This window comes from Theropithecus gelada, chromosome 9 (genome assembly GCF_003255815.1).
Source record: "Theropithecus gelada isolate Dixy chromosome 9, Tgel_1.0, whole genome shotgun sequence".
Taxonomy (NCBI): domain Eukaryota; kingdom Metazoa; phylum Chordata; class Mammalia; order Primates; family Cercopithecidae; genus Theropithecus; species Theropithecus gelada.
The window spans coordinates 18,901,575-18,924,884 of NC_037677.1; the positions used below are offsets into that span (position 1 = coordinate 18,901,575).

Consider the following 23,310-nt stretch of genomic DNA (forward strand, 5'->3'; position numbering starts at 1 on the left):
GCCACTTGAAAGAAAATGACTTTTATCATTGGCAACAAATACTGTTAGAAGTTATTTCTTGTAATGCCAAGCTCCATTCATTCACTTTTGAGAAAATGTCTGCCAGATACCCAAGTCTTAATATGTTCATTCAACATATTTCAACATACGTCTGTCAGCCATTTTTTCAAGTAAAAATGGTATTCCATGAAAAAAGTAGCCAGGTCAGCTTCAGGGCTGAATCGAGTGCTTGTCCTCAGGACAACAGTCCTATTTCCATATGAAGCAGACGTGTACTTTGACTGCAAACGATTTCATCACAGAATATTAAAAAGGCATGTACTCAAGGACCAAAATTTTATAAAACTAAAATTTTGTACTGCTTTTTTGTTGTTCCACTGTGAGAGTGCCACAGTGAAGTATGGGACTGCTTGAACAGTTTGTGGGCGCTACCTTACTTGGCTAAGTTGCTAGAGAAGTTTTACCCCACAGCGCAACAAGTGCAAATGTCGTCACAAGGCAAAGGCCATCTTGATATGAGTATGAAAAGAGTATTTGGGACCCTCCTTGAGGTTCTGCAAGCCCTACTTTGAGAAACACTAATCTAATCTAATCCTCTCTTGCTAAAGACAGGAAACTATTGCCAGGAAGGCTGAAGGATTGTTGTCTTGCTCAAATTCATTCCAGCAGTATAATAAATAGAAACAACAAAGCCAGACGTCTACTCTCTATCATACATGTAATGCAGTTTGTCTTGTTTTCTCTGAGGAACTCCTCCCCCAGCCTCCCACAAAAAGAAAATTCCTCAGATCCAAATCATTACACCTCAGCACTGATGTATTATCAGGTTTACTAAAGGAGCAGGACTTGCCACATGAGGAATTTAGAAATTCCTTTAGCATTTTAGACTTTTCTTTCAGTCCTAATGTTCTTTAGTGTTGTCAGTTTTAGAAGAAGGTGGTGTAAGATTAAGAAGTATCTAAGAAATGTGTATTATTTTTAAAATTATGAAAGACCTTAGTCATTTTTTTCTTCATTTTTACTCATCAAAAAATTACTTTGTCACTGCTTAAAAGTGTCATTAAATCTATTGTGTAATTGTTGCTTCAATAAAGTCAGATTCTGGTGTAAGCCTGATTTGGTCACCAGAAGCTCTGTTAAAAGAAGGCCATAGATACAGTTCTGTAGGGCATTGCACGTTGCTATGTGTGAGTTCATTAACTACCTCTCCAGTGACCATGCTGTAGATTTCTCTTAGAAGAAAGACGTGTCTCTCTCTCCTAACAGTTGCACTTTGATTGGAAAAAGGTTGTTCAAAATGATCTTTCTTTTCTCAACATTGAGATGGATTATGTGGCACTCACCGGCCACTGGAAGAGACTGACATGTAAACAGATAAATTGCTAAACAACTTAGTTAAGTTCAGTGTGTTGGAATGGAGGGAGAGCAGCTTTGGTGCCAGATAGACCTGGGTGAAAATCCAACTCTCAATACCTGCTTTGTGATCTTGCAAGAAACGTTGTTTTCACGTCTTTGGACTGGAGGTGTTAATACCAAGAATTGGTGGAGGACTTCAGATAGCAGATTAAGCATTCAGTCTGACTTCTGACTGAGGGGCATTTTAGTTCTTCGAAATAGAACTTCAGGATTCTAGAGATTTGAGGGAAGAATAGAAATGGATGAGTAGAGGCAGTGTATATGTACATATCTACCGTAGATTGTCTCAGGAAGAAAAGGAAGGAGATAGGGCCTAATGACTCTCTCTTATTGCTGTTGTTTTTCTGTTTTTGTGTTCAGCAATAGCATAGCAGAAGGAAGGCATGTCAATATGGTTGAGAGTTAATAGTTCGCTCCTTTGGTAAAAAATATGTTGTACCTGCCAGCTGCTGATCAGGAGACTGTGGCCCTGGCGGTAACAAAACAAGCCCCTGCTCTTTTGGAGCTGACATTTTAGGGAGGAGACAGATAATGTAATATCATCATGAAGGTAAGTACCACGAAGGACAATGAAGCAGAAAAAGAAAACAGCAAGTGATCGCATGGGGCTGAGCAGCTCCTTTTAGATAGGATGGTCACAGGCCAGCCTCTCTGAGAGCTGGGGAGCTCACCAGTGGTGCAGGATCCCCGAGGCACAAGGGGCCTGGAAGGAAGGGTAGCCTCCAGATGAGGGTTGGGAATACTCCATTTCCTTATTTTCAGATGCACCTTTTTGTACATTTTAATGTATCAGGACTTGAGCATTGTATATTTAGAGTTATAGTACTTCTCCTTTTCCCCACTACAGAAAAGGTTTTTATAAACTCATTTGTGTGGCATAATCAAAGACAAAAAGGGAGTTTACATATAAAAGGGATAATGAATGAGTTCCCACATAATAGCCTCTCTTTTTTCCATGAAGTCAGTGTCAAAAATCATTGGCAAGAGAGAGATGGCCCTGGGGATAGGGCAGGGGTGCGGCAGAGGGAGAGTGCGGCAGAGGGAGAGTGCCTCAGAAGAGCAGGGGAAGGAACCTGGGCCACCAAGAGTCTCTTAGGGACAAGTAAATAGACTGTGGAATCGGTTTTGAACTAGAAACTTTGAACTTACAACATTGTCCAGCGTTCACAATGGTTGGATTTCTCCAGCACCAAATAACAGGAGGTGGAAGTAGAGAGCACAGGGTGGGGCCAGCTGGGCAAGGTTCTGTAGGAAGACAGCAAGTGGGTAAACCTACAATCTGAGGGGAGTGTGTGTGGATGGTCAGCCAGGAGGCCGGCTCTGGAATGGGAGGATCTGCCTAAGGAGACCGCTCACAGGCACACATAGCCTCGAGGCAGGGAGAAGCAGTGGGCTGTGTCATGACTCCATCTCCAGGGAGATGGGAAGGATAACTGACATACTCTTTATCTGTGGATGAGAGTAGATATTCCCTTCAACCCAGGTTTCGTAGTCATCACTAAAAGACAATAAACATATTGGTGGAGAAGAAGGATGGCGGAATTCAAAGGTAAAGGAATCCAAAATAGTCACCACAGCTTTCAAACTCCACTGACTTCACTCCTGGTACTGGCTCAGGTCAGAATCTGATGGCATCAGTCATACAACAGGATCTGTAGATGCCAGCTAACTCACAGACAGCTAATCTGGTCAGCTCCTCAAAGGTGACCAGCACAAACCAGTCACCTCAGTACCTGCCAGTGCCTGGGACTTCATGTTCTTTTTTATTATTTTCTTCAAAGTGTCAGTATTGTAGATGGTCCCCCTATGTTCGGGAAAGGTGTGTCTTCATTAAAGAAACAAGGAACAGTCAAGACTTACCAGCAGAAATGTTAGGGAATAATTATCTGCATAACAAGGGAATACTTGACTTCTTAAAGATCTGTGGCCGTCCAACCTTATGCATTTGTACCTACAAATCATGAACTATTTGCCATAAAAGCTGAGGTATAGAAAACCTGCAGCAAAAAAATTATAAATCACTGTGAGTTAAAGATAAATCAGCAGTGAAGGTAAAGCATCTGTAAAACTCTACTATAAAGCAGTGAAACAATTCATTTTTTAAAATGTAGTTTGCACATTCCTCAGAAATACCTCTTTTAGATAAAGTGAGCTTACTTTTGAAATTACAGTATAAAAATGATACCTTTGTAATTTTGGTTCCCTGCTTTTTGAAACATTGTGATCTTTACCACTTTAGTCTCATAATCATAGTGTTTTGACTAAAGGCAAGAAAATTCCATCTTTTTGCATGTGTCCTGGTTTAATTGTTCCCAACTGACTTTACATTCTGATGTTGAAACCCAATCTTTCTGTTTATCCCACTGAGGAAAAGGTTTTCTTCACCAACTGTCATCTTGTTAGTCATCCCAGATACTTAACTGTTCCAACTGCTATTGAAAAATAAAAGTAGGCCGGGCGCCATTTATGGTTCATGCTTGTAATTCCAACACTTAGGGAACTGAGGTAGGAGGACATCTTGAGCCCTGGAGTTTGAGACCAACCTGGGCAACATGGTGAGACTTCAACTCTACAAAAAAATGTTTGAAAACTAGCCACGCATGGTGGTGTGCCTGTGTCGTCCCAGCTACTTGGGAGGCTGAGGCAGGAGGATCACTTGAACCCAGGAGTTTGAGGCTGCAGGGTGAGCTATGATCATACCATTGCCCTCCAGTCTGGGTGGCAGAGCGAGTCCCTGTCTCAAAAGAAAAAGAAAATTTATAAAGAAGAAGGGCCCATTTTTAATTTGTTGTGGAAGATTTCTTGCCATGCCGTATCTGTGCAGGTCACTAAACCTCTTTTGCGGGATGTTTCCCTGTTCACCAGCTCTATTGAGTAACAGCTGACTTGGCAAATGTCAGAATGTTGTGGAAAGAGAGTGTGCACAAGTATTTGTGATGGTGATAGAAGGTTAAATGAAACGACCTGCTGCTTTTCACCATGTTGGAGTTCAGTTATCAAGGTCCAAATTTCAACTGTGTGACTCAAGTGAATATTAACAGTTTTAGTGATAATAATAACAAAAAGAATATTGAGAAAATGGCGTTAACAAAGCATTTCAGAAGTTTCCGTTTGTCTAGCTTAGTGTCCTTGGAAGGTCATTAGCTCTTAGTTAGCTTCTTATGCTCCTCAGTCATTCTTAGATTTGAGTAAAGATACTGGCTTGAACGTTTTGTAATAATGAATAAAATCTTATGTTTGCTACAAAATTATTTTGCCAAAAAATAAACAACTTTATCTTTCTAAATGTATTAAAAGCAAACATATTTCATATAGCTTTCAGTCATGTTTTATCAGAATCACTCCAAATAAAAAACAATTCCTTCCAGAAATAAGAACCAATAAAAGCTTCATAATTAGAATGAAGAAGAAATTATTTGAAATTGAGAATCATTAAAATATATTTTAAATGGTAAAGCTTTTTAAATGTACTTTTCACTTGGGATATTAATTACATGGCCCTGAAAGTGTAATTAGTTACTTCAGTTTATCAGCCATATTGTGTGTGTTTTTTTTAATTGCCATTAATATTCTAGGTAATTGGCTTTTAAATTCTTTCATAAAGAATGCTTGTTTCCTCTTGCAGCATGATATAGTCAGCCCTCCACATCCTGGGTTCTGCATCTGTGGGTTCTGCATCCATGGATTCAACTAACCACAGATTGAAAAAAAAATTTTATTTGCATCTGTATTAAACATGTATAGACTTTTTTTTCCTTGTCATCATTCCCTGAACAATATGGTAAAACAACTATTTACATAGTATTTACATTGCACTAGGTATTAAAAGCAGTCTAGAGATGATTTGGGGTATACAAGAGGAGATATGCATAGGTTATATGCAAACACTGTACCATTTTACATCAGGGATTTGAGCATCTGTGGATTTGAGTGTCCGAAGGTGGTCACTGCCCCTTGGAGGAACCAGTTCCCCACAGATGGTAAGGGACAACTGTGTTTATATATATCATTTAGTGTATTTTAGGGGCTATAGTTCTTTCGGTGCCTCACTTTTCTTTCTGTACTCAGGCTGTTTTAAAACTTACAATGATTTATTTGGCAAAATACTAAAGTCTACAAGGCAAGTGTCCCTAACCCCACTCTGGGCCCCATCCCCCATCACAGGGCCACTGAGACCTGTACTTACCCCCACTTTCTGAACAACTACTAGGATAGTTGCTTTCTTCCCTACTAGGTTTAAGAGCAACAATTGGCCTCACTACTCACTAGGTATAAACTAAAGTGGAAAGGAGAGTCTCCATAAAGTAGCTCTTTAAAATGCATGTATGTTAACCCTATTCACATCAAATTGTTAATCCAATTAGCACTTTATCAATTGGGATACAAAAATTTACAGAAGGGCAAGTGGGAGTGGGGTGTGGACAGGGAATCAGAGAGCCTGGCAAGACAGATTGGATCAGATGTTAGGAAAGACTGAGCTACCAGCGTGAGTGTCAGGAGAGAGGCACAAGATTTAAAATACAGTTTCATTATTTACAAGCGTAGAGGCAAAGGAAAACTTCCTCTTCACCCCTCTGAAGGTTCACTAATAATGAGCTGACAGATCAGCAGATTAATTGGAGAAAAGGCATATACATTGAATCAGTTGTGTGTTACATGACAAGAGAACCTTCAGAATGCAGACCCAAAGATGGGAAACTGTCCATTTTCATGCTGAGGTTCAACAAAATATGGACAGCTGTGGAGAAATATAACTGAACAAAAGGGATGTGATCTGATGCTAATGGAGTGAGTGAGGAAACCCAGCAAGGCTTGTCTGTTCTGGGTTGCTGTTGACCTCTCTGCACAGCATCCCTTCCTTCTGGGTATGAGGTAGGACCCTCTCTGGAATGAGGGTCCGATGACCTACAATCAAACAAGTAAGTCAGATCATTTCTTTATGGCCAGGATTAGAGTAATAATTTTAGGTTTTATGGCTGGCTTTGGGGAAAAGTGGTTCTGGTTTCTATGACTCACCTTGGGGAAGAGGGATTCTAGAGTCTATGCCCAGTCTCAGGGGGCAATGAAGGGCCAGAGACAGAAGGGCAGAGAGAGATTTTTGCTTCTGAGGCCTTCATTTTGGGGAATTATCTTTTGAGGCCAGCACAAGTAATAACCATTTCTTTTCTCTTTCCCTCATTGACCTTTCAAAATAGAAACACTAAGAATTCAGAACTACTTCCATATGCTGAGCATTCAAAATTTGTGCCCTTTTTTCCCACCAAAAATAAATGTCAACAATCTGATACTCTCTAGCAAGAGAAAATGGAAAACTAGTATATCAGCTGAGCATTTAACATGTAGCAGGAACTACCTGCACCATCGTGGGTATTTTTCTCATTTAATCCTGACGGGGACCTTTGTAGGCAGATTATTACTATGCCCATTTCATAGATCCTAACATTTAGGCACAGAGAGTGAAGTGCCAAAGCCACAGGTACATGACAGAGCCAGGAGTTGACACCAAATCTGTCTAAACCCCAAAACACACAGTCCTTCTACTGAAGATCAGATGCTGGCCATAACCACATGTAGTAGCTTACAGTCAGCGTGCAGAGGTAGAAAGAGCTCTTGGAATAAAATGGGCTAGGATTTGAGTTCCAGCACTGTTACTTACCAGCTTAGAAATCCTTGTAAAACAGACTTGGCCAGGCACGGTGGCTCACGCCTGTAATCACAGCACTTTGGGAGGCTGAGGTAGGTGGATCGCTTAAGCACAGGAGTTCGAGACCAGCCTGGATAACCTGGCAAAACAATACATAAAAAATACAAAAATTAGCCCAGCATGTTGGTGTGCACCTGTAGTCCCAGCTACTTGGGAGGCTGATGTAGGAGGATCACCTGAGGTTGGGGAGTTCGAGGCTGCAGTGAGCCGTGATTGCACCACTGCACTCCAGCCTGAGTGACAAAGTGAGACCCTGTCTCAAAAACAAACAGATACAACAGTGGTTCCTAATTCAGGTTTTTTGGGTATTAAGTGAGATAATGCATGTTATATATTTTGCACAGTACCTAACCCATAAAATCTACTTATCGTTGGGATAATATTAAAGAAACAGTATTGATAAAGAAGCTCAGCTCCTCAGAAAATGAGAATTTCTTCCCCGCTAAGTGAGGTGATGGATGGACTGTTTGACAAGACAAATCTCAAAGGCCTATGCTGAGTGGAAGTTGCCTGCATGTCACTGGTATTGTTAAGGAGGGAGAGGGGAGTTAGCTAAGAGCAATAATTGAGCAGAACACTACAAGTCTTGTCAAGGAGAATGGACTAAACTAGACTCAGGATACAACATCTCCAGTTAGGAATGTGCTTGTTTCCTTTGCATTGTCTCAGATTTCCTGAAATTTAGGTCTGAGACATGATGACTCTAGGAGGTCTCCGTGCTGCATATATGTGGACTAGAAATGCATTTGGCATCCTGAGTCCTTAGAAACAAAAGAACACTTGTGCCTATTGCCAGCACGTTTTACAGCGCACACTCTATAGTCAATGCTCAATAAATTCTTGTTGACTCTGACTGCTGCTGCAGACCCTGGACAGTGGCTTGGGGAGAGGGTAGGTAATGGCTAAGGGTGTTTATAGGCTTTTCAACAAAATTAAGTTGCACTCCCTTGTGTTATGAGACATTGCTTTTATCCCAGACCTCTCCAGGGTTTTACCATGTTTATTTTAACTAGAGACCATCTTGGGAAACAGTTTGAACCCCAACTGGAATTTATTATTTGAAAGCCAAGTGGCAGAGAAAACAGGGATAACAACGAATAAAACTGAAAATAGAGTATTTCAGTTTAATAAAATTAAAACCAAAACAACACCTAAAATTTTTGGCTCTTTAGTGACTAAGACTTGGCAGAACTTCCCTCATGAGCCTGGATCCAGGGGCCTGTTTCAAGAGCAGGGACACGCCTCTCTTTCTCTGCCTGCTCCCTTCTGCACTCTTAGCAGTAGGCCTGTGGGTCCCCTCAGATGGAATGATGGAACTTTGCCCAAACCAGCAACCAGATGAAGTTGAACAACTTTATTCAGAAGCAACAAAGCAGGCCTTGGTTCTGCCAGTGGAAATCAGGAAGTGAGCTGTTTGTGGCTATCTAGAGAATTGCCTCATGTGCTTGTCTCTTAATACTATTTGTGGTAGCTGCATTGTGAAACAGTTTAATAAAGCTGGGTAAGACATTGGCACCTCGTGCTATTGAGCCCTCACTCTTGCCTCCACTGCCTTTAACATATAAATGATGTCCATCAGATCTAACCTCTAATCCTTTGATGGCAATGGAGGAGGAGGAGGAGGACACACGTTACACATTCTCCAAATATCCAGCAGCCTTTCTGGATTTCTCAGAGTCCTATGGATAGTAAGTGGCAAATTCAAATATAATGTGCTTTTGCTTTCAAATGACTATTAATTTTCTGTGAGTTATCTCTAATAAGTGGGCTTTCAGAAAATTAGTATAATTTAATGGTAATAGAAATTTTAGGCCAGGCGCGGTGGCTCACTCCTGTAATCCCAGCACTTTGGGAGGCCAAGGTGGGTGAATCACTTTAGGTCAGGAGTTCGAAACCAGCCTGGCCAACATGGTGAAACCCGTCTCTACTAAAAATAGAAAAATTAGCCGGGCATGGTGGCACATGCCTATAATCCCAGCTACTCGGGAGGCTAAGGCGGGAGAATCACTTGAACCTGGGAGGTAGAAGTGGCAGTGAGCCAAGATCGCACCACTGCACTCCAGCCTGGGTGACAGCAAGACTCTGTCTCAAAAAAAAAAAAAAAAAAAAAAAAAAGTTTAGAATATGACAAGCTATTTCTATTTCAAAATTTCTTTTTTTTTCTATTTAAAATTTAGATATGGTATTATATTTTGTGATAAATTTGGACAACTTCACATATAATCCCCCCGCCCCTTTGAAGGAAAATGAAGAAAAAGGTCATTGCTTTGCATTGGAATGGGACAGCTCTGGGTTGTGTGGACTTTGGCAGATTATTTAACTTCCTCAAACCTCATTTTGCTTAATCTGTATAAGGGGAACAGTATTACCTATTTGCAGAGTTTGGATGAAGATTTAATTAAAAGACCTAGCACCAATTCTAGACCGTAATAAGGGCTCAACACTTCCTAGTTTCCCTTTAATCCCAGTTAGATCAATTTCTCACCAACTGTAAATGTCACTTTTCAAAATCATTATTTTAGTATGCTTAACATATTAAAAACAGCCCATATTTAAGATCCTAATATTAAGTGTTCCTGTTGAATAATTGTACAAAATTAATTTTACTGAGCGACCCTTTTATGTCTTCAGTTAATAAAAGTCCATGTTTAGTACCCAAGAGTCCTGTGAGTCTCTTTAACTGTGTTACGGGTAGTTTTGCAGGATTTCCAGAAATTATGAATGTCAGTGGAAATTTTTACTTCTCATTAGTTAGTGCACAGTTCTGTAAGATCTGTAATATAGTGGGTGCAGGTGAGAGTTTTTAGATCACACCATCTGTGAAAGGCCTTGTAAATGTGTAGTGGAATAAACCACTGTTGTATAACTATATTGCCAAGAAAGACTTTCTGCAGTCATACTATCTTAGTATGTTAGAGCTTTTAAAAACTTAATGGCATTTTCAGCTTCTCTAAGGACTCCTGTTGTTCAGACTACTCAAAAAAAAAAAGTGTTATTCTGGCATCACTGACCTTTATTACAAATTGCCTCATTTTATCTTATAAAGCAAATGTTTGGAGGAACAATTCGTACAACTCCACTTGTCCTTGGGAGGTAATGAGCTCTAATACTTCTCAGTGCTTAACTTTGTTGGGTAGTTATGCACTGCCTGTCGGATTACTTACTAGATTACTTCCCTGATCGTTAGCATTTCTTGTCATTAAGTAGTCAAGGAAAATAAAAGACATGAGCCATTCTCTGTGTGTACATCTAGACAGTCATTTATGCATAGACACACACTCATCACAAATATCCCAAAAGATATTGCTTTTTAAAACGGATTCAACTAGGGAAACTTTCGTTTTCCTTTCATGCATTAAACAAATATGTCTAAGAACCTCCTGTGTGCCAGGCACAGAGGGTATTCAGTGGGAAATTAGCACTTATCCCATTCCTGACTTCTTAGTTCCCCCGGGTCCCTCCACCCAACAAAGGCCACCATAATCCTGATTTCTTTTGTTTCATTTCAGAGATATTCTGCACATATACAGGATATATTTGTGTGTGTATCTTCTCATTTTAGTTAAGACAAGTGATAGCATACTGTACATCTCCCATCTTGGAGAGTATTCCAGATCACCCTGATTCTTTCTTTGTTTTTATTACTGCATGGTATTACATTGTATGGTTGGATGGTTATCTTATTAGCACCCTGTTGGTGGACACTTAAGTAATTACCAGGGTTTTTTCTCTTCTGTTTCTGTGGCCTTGCTGTCTTTCTTCTGCCTTGCATTTCTATTAACACATTGGTTTCGTTTCCTGTCCTTAATGATTCTGAGAAACTGGATTCAGCGCCACTTTCATGGAGACCATCACCTTTGTATGTACTTCCTGATAGATCCAGACAAGCATAGTATGTTAAATGTACTCAACAAGACCTTATCTTTTCACCCCACAAACTCTTTGTGATTAGCTTGTGATATTGATCATGAACCACCTGATAAGCCTTTCAACCCCAGCATCCACTTCTTTAAGTTGCAGGGACCTTGAGGAGCACAGACTCAGTTTGGCAGACATCATATCGGTCATCTGGGCCTCTGTCACTTCAGGTTGCCCACACGGCTGACACTGATCGGTGCTCTCGCAGCCAGGACAGAGCTCAGGAGTGTCCTTTTGTTTTCAGACCACAGTGGCCTCCTTTTCCTTTGAATGCCCTTGCTCTTCCTATGTGATTTTATTCCCACTATAATGTAGAGACATTTGAAGATCAGTTGAAGCACATTAACTTCAAATATATCATAATTAGCTCACTCCCTTTTGGTGTGGCTGTATAAAGTATATCTGGTTTCATTTCTGGAAACCTTAACTGTCAGAAGGTTGCTTTCTCACACTTGGTCATAAAAAAATAGGAAGCTCCTTCCCAACTTAAGTCTTTAGAGACTTCAAGGTGACCTTGACCACTGTTGTTGCTTCAACTGCATCTTCTGCTGTCTGTTATTTCTGCCTTTCTTCATGTTGACATTACCATGCTCTGCCTCTGAGATTTGGTTTCCCTTTCTGTTGTTCCTCTGTCTTCGCTCTAATCCCCCCACTCTTCCTCTCTGTGTGTGTGTTTTCTGTAGAGCTTGCTTGTTTCTTTGACTATTTCAGTGTATGCCCCAGCAGCATAATTTACCATTCTCTTTTGTTATTTCCTCAGGTGGTTAGTTGATTATTCGCTCCTTATTCTGGCAATAAATAAAATTACATTTAAAAATGTTTCCGAGAAATATCCTCTGTTTCCTTTTAAATTTTCAAAATATTGAAATGTTAAAGGTCATTTTTAAATTGTGTTTTTTTCCCACTGTTTACAAAATTTCCAAGGCTCAATCTCTAAATTATTTTTCTCTTTGATCACTTTATTACTGCTTAAAAAATTCAACAAATATTTAGTAAATCTCTGTCATGTACTGGATACTGTAGGCCCTGAAGACACAGACCAACTCCCTGTCCTCTAGGAATTCTAGGGAAAGCAGGCGATATATGTGATACTTTATTTATTTATTCATTCATTCATTCATTCATTCATTCATTGGAGGTGTAGTCTCACTGTGTTGCCCAGGTTGGAGTACAGTGGCATGATCTCAGTTCACTGCAACCTCCACTTCCCGGGTTCAAGCAATTCCCCTGCCTCAGCCTCCCAAGTAGCTGGGATTACAGGCGCCTGCCACCACACCCGGCTAATTTTTGTATTTTTAGTAGAAACAGGGTTTCATCATGTTGACCAGGCTGGTCTCAAACTCCTGACCTCAAGTGATCTGCCTGCCTTAGCCTCCCAAAGTGCTGGGATTATAGGCATGAGCCACCGCGTCTGGCCATAAATGGAACATATGATCTAGAGAAAATGAAACAGGAAGAGGGAGCAGGGAGTTCACAATGGGATATAGTTTTAAATAAGGTCGTCAGAGAAGATGCTCGTTGAGAAGAAGCCATTTGTACAAAACCTTGAAGGAAATGATGCAGCAAGTACTGGGGATTTATTGTCTTGGGCATAAAAGGGAAAAATGTCTTGGGCAGGTGGGAGTAGCCAGTGCCCTCCCAGCCAGGAGCCACCTCTCAGGAGGTGCATGCCCAGAAGAGCAAAGAGGCCACCATGGCTGGAGTGGAGCAAGTGGAGGAAATAGGTCAGAGAGACTGCCAGGGACCTTTTAAAGCATGAGGCCTTTTAAGCCATTGCAGGGATTTTGGCTTTACTCTGAGATGAAGAGCCACTGGACAGATTTGAGATGAGGGAGTCATAGATCTTGGGCTATGATGTGTTATTGTCACATATTCTTTAAAGAGGGCGTATTACTAAGCCTTTGTTCTAGCCCTTCTTGCAGTAAATATTTTCTGCCCAATTAGGAGGAAGAACTAGTGATAAATGACCCAATATTTTCTCTTCTCTCCCTTCCATACCCCAGATCTGTTGTGTAAATGCAAAGAACATTATTACTGTTAATGTAATTATGTATTAAGCCACATCTCTAAGTAACCAAAAGCCATCAGTAATTTCAGGCTTTCTGCAAAGTCTCTCGATCCTGATTTAAAGTATTTATTTACAACTTATTTTGGTACTTCTTCCAAAAAAAAAAAAAAAGATGAGAAGGTGAGGTTTAAAATGAAAAACATTTAAAGGCTATGAAAATAAAACTTAAAAAATTAAAATTGTGTAGGAAGAAGTAGCAATCCATATAGATGACTATTGTGAAGTGATTTACCACTCAGTTTACCCACAAGCGAAATTCATGGTAATCAGACTCAGAAGGAAAACAACAAATAATTATCTTTTTCTGATTTTTCCAGAGCATAGCACTAGTCCTTATACTTCTTACTCTGGTGCAGGCTATTCTGTGAACTATGTTTCATAACATCCTTTTTCTTCACAAAACAATTACTTTCTAAAAATAAAGTGGTCAATGTAAATTTCAACTTATTTCTACTAAGTGGCTTGTTTATTTAGGGGGTGTCATTTCTGCTGAAAGAACCAACTTCCTGCTAAAATTGTTAATTCACTCACTGTAGGCATTAAAATCAAAGTTGATGGGCCAGGCGCGGTGGCTCATGCCTGTAATCCCAGCACTTTGGGCGGCCAAGGTGGGCAGATCACCTGAGGTCGGGAGTTCAAGACCAGACTGACCAACATGGAGAAACCCTGTCTCTACTAAAAATACAAAATTAGCTGGATGTGGTGGCGCATGCCTGTAATCCCAGTTACTTGGCAGGTTGAGGCAGGAGAATTGCTTGAACCCAGGAGGCAGAGGTTGCAATGAGCCGAGATCATACCATTGCACTCGCCTGAGCAACAGGAGCAAAACTCCATCTCAAAAAAGAAAAAAGAATAAAAAAGAAAATCAAGGTTGATGTTACATTTTCTTTTTTTTTTTTTTTTTTTTTTTAGACGGAGTCTCGCTCAGACTTTTGCCCAGGCTGGAGTATAGTGGCATGATCTCGGCTCACTACAACCCCTGCCTCCAGGGTTCAAGTGATTCTCCTACCTCAGCCTCCCCAGTAGCTGGGATTACAGGCATCCGCCACCATACCTGGCTAATTTTTTTTGTATTTTTAGTAGAGACGGAGTTTCATCATGTGGCCAGGTTGGTTTCGAGCTCCTGACCTCAAGTGATCCGCATGTCTCAACCTCCCAAAGTGCTAGAATTATAGGCGTGAGCCCCTGCGCCCAGCTGATTTTACATTTTCGATTGTCTGTTTCACTAGATTGTCTGCTACCTACCTTGTATCCTCTAACACAGTGTTCAGTCCCTTACCTCCAACTCTAAAATCTAAAAAACTCTGAAAACAGAAGTTTATGAAAAGTTAAGTTCCAAACTCATTCAGAAGTAAAAACTTGAACTGAAATAAAGACAATTTAAAAATCTTCGTTTGTCCTACTTGTGAATATTTGCATGTTTTGCTACAGAAGTGGTAATAGGTTCAATTATGGGTGCCCTGCAGATTCTGCTGGGAGTTATGTAACGTTTAGTATATGCATCTTATTACTTTTCCAAAATTTGAAAATATAAATTCCAAACCACGTCTTCCTCCAAATATTTCAGAAAAGGGATCGTGGGCTTGCAGTAGCCAATCCTGGAATAATAATGATTGGAATAATGTAGGTGCCTAGTAAATGTGAATTGAAGTTTGATTAATATGAGATACTTAGAAATTAGAAACATTTCTGCACCTGGGTCTTGTGACCTTGAGACCTCAGAAAGTAAAATAGATAATTCAGTCTTTAGAAGCAGGACACCACAATTGTTCTCTTAAGGTAGTGGTAATTGGTCTTAGGTCAGGTTAATAAATCCAGAAAGAATGAAGTGTTATTCTAGCAGTCAAAATTGTTCTTGTTAGTATCCTAGAAGGTGCTTTTTGTGCCATTCACATATTTTTCATGTTGTCTCTGTATCTTTACTTATCACTTTGTATCTTTTTGGTTTTTGTTCAACATTTTTTAAAGGTGTCACATCAGCTTTTTTAATACTGGTGATTTAATTGCAAAAGCACACATAAACAGTTTGAAAGGTGTGAGAAGAAATTCGCAAGTCACATGGGGAAACAGCAACAAAGCTAGCATTCAGTCTGGAATGCATCCACTGTGCCAAACAAACTCAACTGCTAGTGGGTCAAATGGTGTATCCTGAGATTGAGTGAAAAAAAAGTTTGATACAAGAAATGCTTGTTTCATACAAAGGATGCAGTGGGAAGTATCAAGATGAATTGAATATAGGCTGTACCCTCACAAAGCTCAAGCTTAATAGGGAAAGCAGAACATGAATATAAAATAATAAACTACATAGCAGAACACACCAGACATCATGTGAAGATGAGTGGGGATAGGTTAAATGGAGAAGATGGACTTGCAGAATATATGGATGAGAAGGACGGAATCTTCACTGTCAAGCAGTGTTGAGTAGTAGAGATACACATAAACACAAAAATTATTATGGAAAATTGTAAATAACATAATAGGAGCTAAGGAACCATAGATGAGTATAGTAATCCTTGGGGAAGGTAGGCAGGAATTGATCTTCAAGCTGGTCTTGAGGGACACAAGAGTTTGTCCAGAAGGTTTGGAGGTAGGTCAAGGAATCTCTTTTGGGCAGAGTAAATAAGATGCATGTTGTTTGAAGTATCACTAACAGGACAGTTACATACAATAACTCTTTATATTTTATTGTCATTGCAGGTGAATCAAACATCCCTTCTGGAACAATACAGAGTAGGAAAGGTTTGCAGAATAAGAGTCAGTTTAGGACCATCGCACCAAAAATTGTGCCCAAAGTCCTAACATCCAGAATGCTGCCATGTCATTCACCATCACGCTCTGATCAGGTGAATCTGGGACCCTCCATCAACTCTAAGCCACTGGGGATGTCCACTCAGAACTATGCTCTGATGCAGGTTGCTGGCCAGGAGGGGACATTTTCTCTTGTTGCTTTGCCACATGTTGCCTCAGCTCAGCCAATTCAGAAACCCAGAATGTCCCTACCTGAAAACCTGAAACTTCCTATTCCTCGATATCAACCCCCAAGAAATAGCAAAGGATCAAGAAAGAAACCCATCCTGATCTTTCCTAAGAGTGGCTGTAGCAAAGCTCCTGCCCAAACCCAAATGTGTCCTCAGGTATCCCCTTCCCCACATCACCACCCTGAACTCCTGTACAAACCCAGTCCGTTTGAGGAAGTGCCATCACTAGAGCAAGCCCCAGCCAGCATTGGCACAGCTGCGCTGACCAATGGAAGTGACCATGGGGACTTGAGACCACCAGTGACCAACACCCATGGCAATCTGAACCCTCCTGCCACCCCAGCATCATCCACACCAGACGGGCCTGCCAAGCAGGACCTCACAGGTCTTTCAGGGAAACCACACTTTGTAAGCAAGGTAACATCTAGTAAGCCTTCTGCTGTTGCCAGTGAAAAGTTTAAAGAACAAGTTGATCTTGCAAAAACCATAACCAGTTTATCACCAACCATTCTTGGCAATGCAGTTCCGTTGATCTCTTCAGTCCCCAAAGGGAAACTGCCAATCCCACCCTACTCAAGAATGAAGACAATGGAGGTTTACAAAATCAAATCAGATGCTGGCATTGCAGGTTTTTCTTTTCCAGGACCTAAGGCCGACTGTGATAAGATATCCTCCACCACAGAAGGCTTTAGTGCAGCCACCAAGGTGGCAAGCAAGCTGCCTGTTCCACAAGTGTCACAGCAGAGTCCCTGTGAAAGTGCCTTTTGTCCACCCACCAAACTTGATCTCAACCACAAAACAAAACTGAACAGTGGAACCGCAAAGAGAAAAGGAAGGAAACGGAAGGTACCAGATGAAATTTTGGCATTTCAGGGAAAAAGGAGGAAATGTGTCATTAATAAGTGTAGAGATGGTAAAGAAAGAGTAAAAAATGATCCCCAAGAATTCAGAGACCAAAAGCCGGGGACCCGGAAAAAATATCGTAGCATTATGCCCAAACCTATCATGGTCATACCCACTTTGACCCCCCTGGCTTCTCCAGCTACACTACAATCCCAGATGCTTGGGGGCCTAGGACAGGATGTTTCGTTAAATAACTCACTCACTCCTAAATATCTTGGCTGTAAGCAAGACAACAGCTCTTCCCCTAAGCCCAGCTCCATGTTCAGAAGTGGATTCTCTGGCATTAAGAAGCCTTGGCACAGATGTCATGTCTGCAACCACCACTTCCAGTTCAAACAGCACCTTCGAGACCACATGAATACACACACCAACAGACGGCCTTATAGTTGTCGGATTTGTTGCAAGTCCTACGTACGTCCTGGCAGCCTGAGCACACACATGAAACTTCATCACGGTGAGAACCGTCTGAAGAAACTCATGTGTTGTGAGTTTTGTGCAAAAGTGTTTGGCCACGTCCGAGTCTATTTTGGCCATCTGAAAGAAGTGCATAGGGTTGTGATCAGCACTGAGCCCGCCGCCAGTGAACTGCAGCCAGGAGACATACCAAAGAACAGAGACATGAGTGTGCGAGGCATGGAGGGATCACTGGAGAGGTGAGTGCCGATGGAATGGAAACCAGGCAAGAGAGTCTGTTTTGATTTGGGGAAGATGGGAAGATTTCATATTCAGAAAGGAGAGTTTATAAAACATCTCTTGGATTAAGATTTCATAAAGTAGTTATCTATACCTCCTAGTTCTGTGAAGAATAATCTCGTTTCTCTCTGCTTTCTGATCATCCATATTTGGAATTACCCTAACCAATCTAGTAAATTATTGTATATAGTTCCAGTGGTCTTTACAAGTAATTTCCCCCAAAATCACATCCACAGAATTTGCATTATTTTAAACAGCATCATTTGCCCCAAAATGCGGCATGACCCATGGTGGGGACTCAGTGGGTGGGTCTGTCATGTTGGCCCTACCTTAAGGTGCCCAGACCCTACCCTCTTCGTTTGCCATGTTTTTCCCATCAGGTCAGGTTCTCTCTTTCTGGCGTCATTCCTTTTTGCAAGCCCTACTTCCTAGTATTACTGTTACAGGATCCTTGGGGTGTCATTTCACCAGCTGGAAACCTCTGTGGCCAGTGGCACCTTGGCGTGAGTTTTGCTCTGGCCCATTAGGCTCGTTCCATGCACTGGGCCTGGCAGGCTGCACTCAACTCACGCTACTGGCCTAGATCCCATGCCTTCCAAGGGCAAGCCAGGCACAGAGTGGTGAGGGATGTGTGAGCGAGCATGGGGTCTGGCCACTGCGCATAGGCAGGCACGCCGGCTGCTGCTGCAGGCTAGGCAGCTCCAGATGCCACCTCCCTGCAAGGCTGTGTCTGGACCAGGCACATCACAAGCAGCTTCCACAGCTGGCACCGGGAACATGATGTTGCTCGGAAGCTTGGAGACTCCAGGAACTGCATGGCCCCAAGGAGGGAGTCACTGCCCGGCTCAGGGGGCTCCCAGGTCAGAGCTCCCCAAAGGACTGCAGCTCTTCTCTTCACCTGCAGTGTGGCAAGCAAAGGGCGTGTTTCAGCCTGTTTGTGTTACAGCTCTCTTAGCCCCACCATTTGGCAGGTCCCGAGTTCTTGTCCTGCATTCAGGAAGAATGAGCTACACAGAGAAGTAGAGGGTGAGCAAGATAAAGAAGAACTTTATCAAGTGATAGAACAGCTCAGAGTTGAACTGCAGGGGGCAGTTCCTTGCAGCCAGGTTGTCCCAACTAACATTCAGCTCTTAGCAGAGAGGGTAGCTCCTCTCTGCAGGCCAGTCATCCGCGTCATCTCTTCTGCTCTCAGCAGAGAGGGTAGCCCCTCTCTGCCACTGGTCATCCCATTGTCTCTTCAAGTCTGGCTAAGTCCGGGGCTTTTATGTGCCTCAGAGGAGAGGAAGTGGCGTGTGGTTGGTCCATGGGTGGTCATGGACAGACCCAGAAAAGCACCACAAGTTCCCACTCCAGTCCACGTGGCCGGCAGCCTAGCCCCCAGGATTCAGGGCTTCCCCAGCTTGATGGCGGGGCTTCACCGGACACCTCCCCCTTTCTGCCCAGAAGCTTCTTTGCCTCCTGCTTCTGTTTATGGCACCCAGGCTGTTCATGCTGAGGGGCACCTGCAGGCCGGCACCGAGCTCTCCTCAGCGCCCCTTCATCAGCCTCCCTCCCATGCTTATCGGCACCCAAAGTCTGGAGCAGGCCAGGGTGGTAGGGGGTGGGCATATCAGCACTGCCTCAAGCGTGTGCACACCCAGCCAGGTTACAACAGTGCCCAGGCTCAGCCCCAGCCTTACTTTGAGATTGGAGCAGGTGCTGACAGTAAGGAGAAGCCAGTCAGCAGGAGCAGGTGCTTCTTGAGTCTGTGGGAGGAAGGGGCCTTCCCGGACCCCTGAGAGTGCAGAGATGCCTGGATCTGCAGCCACAGCAGGGTAACTACAGTGATACCTGGGAGGGCAGGAGGGCTCCTGCCTGCTCCTAGCTTCCAAGAGCACATGGATGCCTGGGTCGCAGCTGCAGCTTGGGCAGCTGCAGGCTGTTGCGCTTGGGAAGCTCCCACCCCGCCAACTTGGAAAGGGCAGGGCTCCTGCTTGTCCCCAGCTCCCCGGCTCCATGAAGCGTGGCACCGCCCCTGGCCCATCTCCACCTCAGGGCCCCTCTCTACCCGCTCCTGCATGCCCTAGTGTGCTGTTTCCCCGGCCAGCAGGTGACTCAGCCTGGCCCCATCACAGTGGCTCTCAGGGCGGCAGGTTTCAGGGACTGCCCACCTCCTCTCCACATTTCCCCAGCAGCAACAGCAGGCAAGGTGCAGGTGGCGCAGTGGCCCTGGCCAGCCCCGCACAAATGAACCCGACACTCAGGGCCAGCCCCACAAGTCCCTGCTGCACCTTCAGCCGGGTACTCACTGGCTCCTTTCTGAATGTGAACTCTTCCCCTTCCCCAAATCAAAACAGATGCTCTTGCCAAATGTAGTTTGGACATTGTACCTAAAAATCAAAATCTAACTATAGGAAAAGAAGGAAGAAGTGAAGTTTCATGGTTCATTAGTGAAAGGCACAGAGGTCTTAAAGGGGACAGAAACGTCTGAGTAAAAGGAGAAACTATAGAAAAGCAAGGAAGAAATAGGATAGGCACCCTTTATTTTTACTGAACATAACAGAGTGAGCCAAAATTGAATAGAAGGTATTGGTGCTCAAGGTTAGGGAGAGCCACAGTGGGTAGGGTGGGACCGTTACCTTCAACAGAACTGAGGGTGTTCCTGTGCCCTTCACGCACTCTTACATGACTCTTCCACGTGATTGCTCCTATCCCTGTGGTAACCAAAGATAAGTTAGCTCACCTGGGACAGATGCATGAAGAGAAGGACTGTTGATTAAAGGAACCCTGGTAGCTGGAGAAATGTGTGGCCGCAAGCAGGAGTGACAGTTGGTATTCACCGCGGTCCTTGCGGAAGGTCTTCCCAGGCACTCTCTGTTTACCCCAGCCCTTGTCTTTCTCGTCAGTGTATGTTTTAGATCCCTGAAGGCTGAGAGCTAAGAGGAACGGTTCCAATTGCATTTTTCCATGAAACTTATGTACACTATTTTTGCCCTTTTCAGAGAAAACAAGTCCAACCTGGAAGAAGACTTCCTTCTAAACCAGGCAGATGAAGTCAAATTACAAATCAAATGTGGCCGTTGTCAGATTACTGCTCAGTCTTTTGCGGAAATAAAGTTTCATTTACTTTATGTTCACGGAGAGGAAATTCAGGGCAGGCTACAAGAAGGGACCTTCCCAGGAAGCAAGGGGACTCAGGAAGAGTTGGTGCAGCACGCTAGCCCTGACTGGAAAAGGCATCCTGAGAGAGGGAAGCCGGAGAAGCTTCATTCCTCCGAGGAGGATTCACACGCATGTCCGAGACTGAAAAGGCAGCTCCACCTTCATCATCAGAATGGCATGGAAATGCTCATGGAAAATAAAGGACCCCAGTCAGGAACCAACAAACCAAGGGAAACCTGCCAGGGCCCTGAGTGTCCTGGCCTCCACACAGTTCTCTTGTGGTCCCATTCAGGCTTTAACTGCCTGCTTTGTGCAGAGATGCTGGGACGGAAAGAGGACCTCCTCCGCCACTGGAAGCACCAGCATAATTGTGAGGACCCTTCCAAACTGTGGGCTGTTTTAAATACGGTTTCCAACCAGGGAGTGATTGAACTTTCCAGTGAAGCTGAGAAATGAGACCCCAAGGCAGGCCGGGGTTAAGGAGAGAGCTCTGCCGCCGCCTTCCTTCAGAGCTTCGTGCTTTATGGTGGTGCTTAGTCACAAAGATCAAACAACAGGATTGGCGTGAGTGAACAGAAATGATTTTTGTACATGGTTTTATTTTCTTATGAAATAAAATATATGTTCTCGAAACATATTTTTCTAACTATATGCAGTCTTATTTTAAAATCATATGTACTGATTCTTAATATCTTAGACTTTCAGAATAAATAAAAAGATCAAAATTTGGAGATTGAAATTTAGAGGGATATAGGCTGTTCTTCAAATATAGCTCTCAGTGAAAACGTGTGTGTGTCCTTCCTTTTGTTCAGATGTTTTCTGCTTATGTAGATTGACAAACGTCAAAAATGTCCAGGCAGCAAAACCCTTTCAGTCTCAACCATAGTATCAAGTTAGATGGTAAGTGCTGATATTTATTAAATTCTCTGGTTTATTTGAATATGATATAGAGCAGTATTTTAATAAGATTGTCATCTACAATAATTTAAAATCCATGTTTTCAGGACTCAGATTTTTGTTTCTCGTAATTTTGCTATTTTCTTAAATGCACATTTCCTTGAAGATTAGTTGTTGGCAAGTCTTATAGCTGTAGTGTTCCATATCAAAATAATTTTTTAAAAAATTTAGTACTTCAGCTAATAAAAAATCCACTTGCTTGGTAAAAAGTTATTTTCAAGTAGTCTTTGGGGCCAGAAAATTTACAACCTGGAAAGTGAACTGAATAGTTCAGTCCAGATGTGTAGGGGTCTCAACTGCGTTCCCTCACTCCCAAGTGACTTCAGAGGGTTGTCGCCAGCTGATCAATTTTAGATGGAACTGTGCTTTTCAAGCCCAGGTTCTCTCTGAAAGCCAGGAGTAAATGATTGCCTCTTAAATTCCTGGGAAATTACCTCAAATCAGTAAAGTTGTCATTTGAAGTTTCTGGCCATCCTGGCTGCAAAATCATTTTCTTAGAAAAGTGGAGTTTCAGCACTCATCCTACTGATAATCTCAGCCTTGGATGAAAGCACCACGCATGTGGCCAGCTCAGCCCAGGCATGGTCATAATATTTTGTGCTCAAGGAAGTTGCCTAAGCCGAGAAAGAACGGAATTCTAATTGATAAGCTAGTGGATCTTACATCATCTGTTTTTAATGTCTGGTTTTAAAAGCCAGTGTTCGTAGACATGATTTGCCTCAAATAGTAAAAGAGAAAACTAGTATTTGTCTTTTTGCAAATAGTTTTGTAAATTTGAGAATAAGAGAGTAGGGATAGAAATATCTGAAAGATTGTGTTGTGGTTTGTCAGTTGATCACGCTTTACCCAGTTTCAAATAGGGAATATCAGACCTCTACTGTTTGATAGTTTTAGAACTTTTTGGTTAATAATGAAAAGGCTTTACCATTCAAACCAGTTCCCAGTTTGTTTTTTTGAAAGACTGGTCTCAAAGACATTACCAAATGACTTCTACAAAGAATACTACTTGAATTCAAACCATGAAACTTGGAATTCAAACTATGAAATAATTCATAGATTGCTCAATCCTCAGATACGAAGTCGTATTTTAGAAATACTAGCCAGTTGGCCAAGGTAGAGTAGTGGGTGTGGAGTGTGTATGGAAACAAAGGTGTGGGGACAGAATACACCCACCCAGCACTCGTGGAAAGTCTGAAGTCCCTAGGTTGTGGAGGAGCCCACCTGTGGCCTGTGTCTCCCCACATATTCTTACAGCAAGGCCATAGGCAGTCTCCGGAAAGAAGTACAGTGAGGAATGGGGGAAAGAGCAAAGGTACAGAGATGATATGATTGGCTCATGATTCAGCACTCTGGCTGGATCCCCATTTCAGAGCAGCTGCATTTCCGAGCATTTCAGAGCAGCGGCCCCAATGTACTAACTAAATTTAGATGACTCAACGGAACACTGATCCATGGGGAGAGGGAGGGTGCAGGTGGGGAGCCATGGAAAAGTTACGCTCATCTTTAAGAAAATTCTTTTTTTTTTTTTTTTT

At 42.5% G+C, this 23,310-nt stretch overlaps 1 protein-coding gene across 9 annotated transcripts in view; it reads left to right on the plus strand.

Moving 5' to 3' along the window:
- The window catches only part of ZNF438 (zinc finger protein 438), a 177,639-nt gene extending 156,172 nt beyond the window's left edge, over positions 1-21,467 (plus strand). For 6 of the 9 annotated variants that reach the window (XM_025397921.1, XM_025397919.1, XM_025397917.1 and 3 more), the window contains 2 exons: positions 15,804-17,640; positions 20,662-21,467. In XM_025397921.1, coding sequence (XP_025253706.1) covers positions 15,804-17,640; positions 20,662-21,277 — 2,453 coding nt within the window. In that variant the 3' untranslated portion in view covers positions 21,278-21,467. Of the gene's footprint in view, positions 1-8,699; positions 8,809-15,803; positions 17,641-20,661 lie in introns of all 9 variants that reach the window. The other 3 variants (XM_025397923.1, XM_025397924.1, XM_025397925.1) reach the window with 1 other exon arrangement.
- Positions 21,468-23,310: the final 1,843 nt, after the last annotated feature.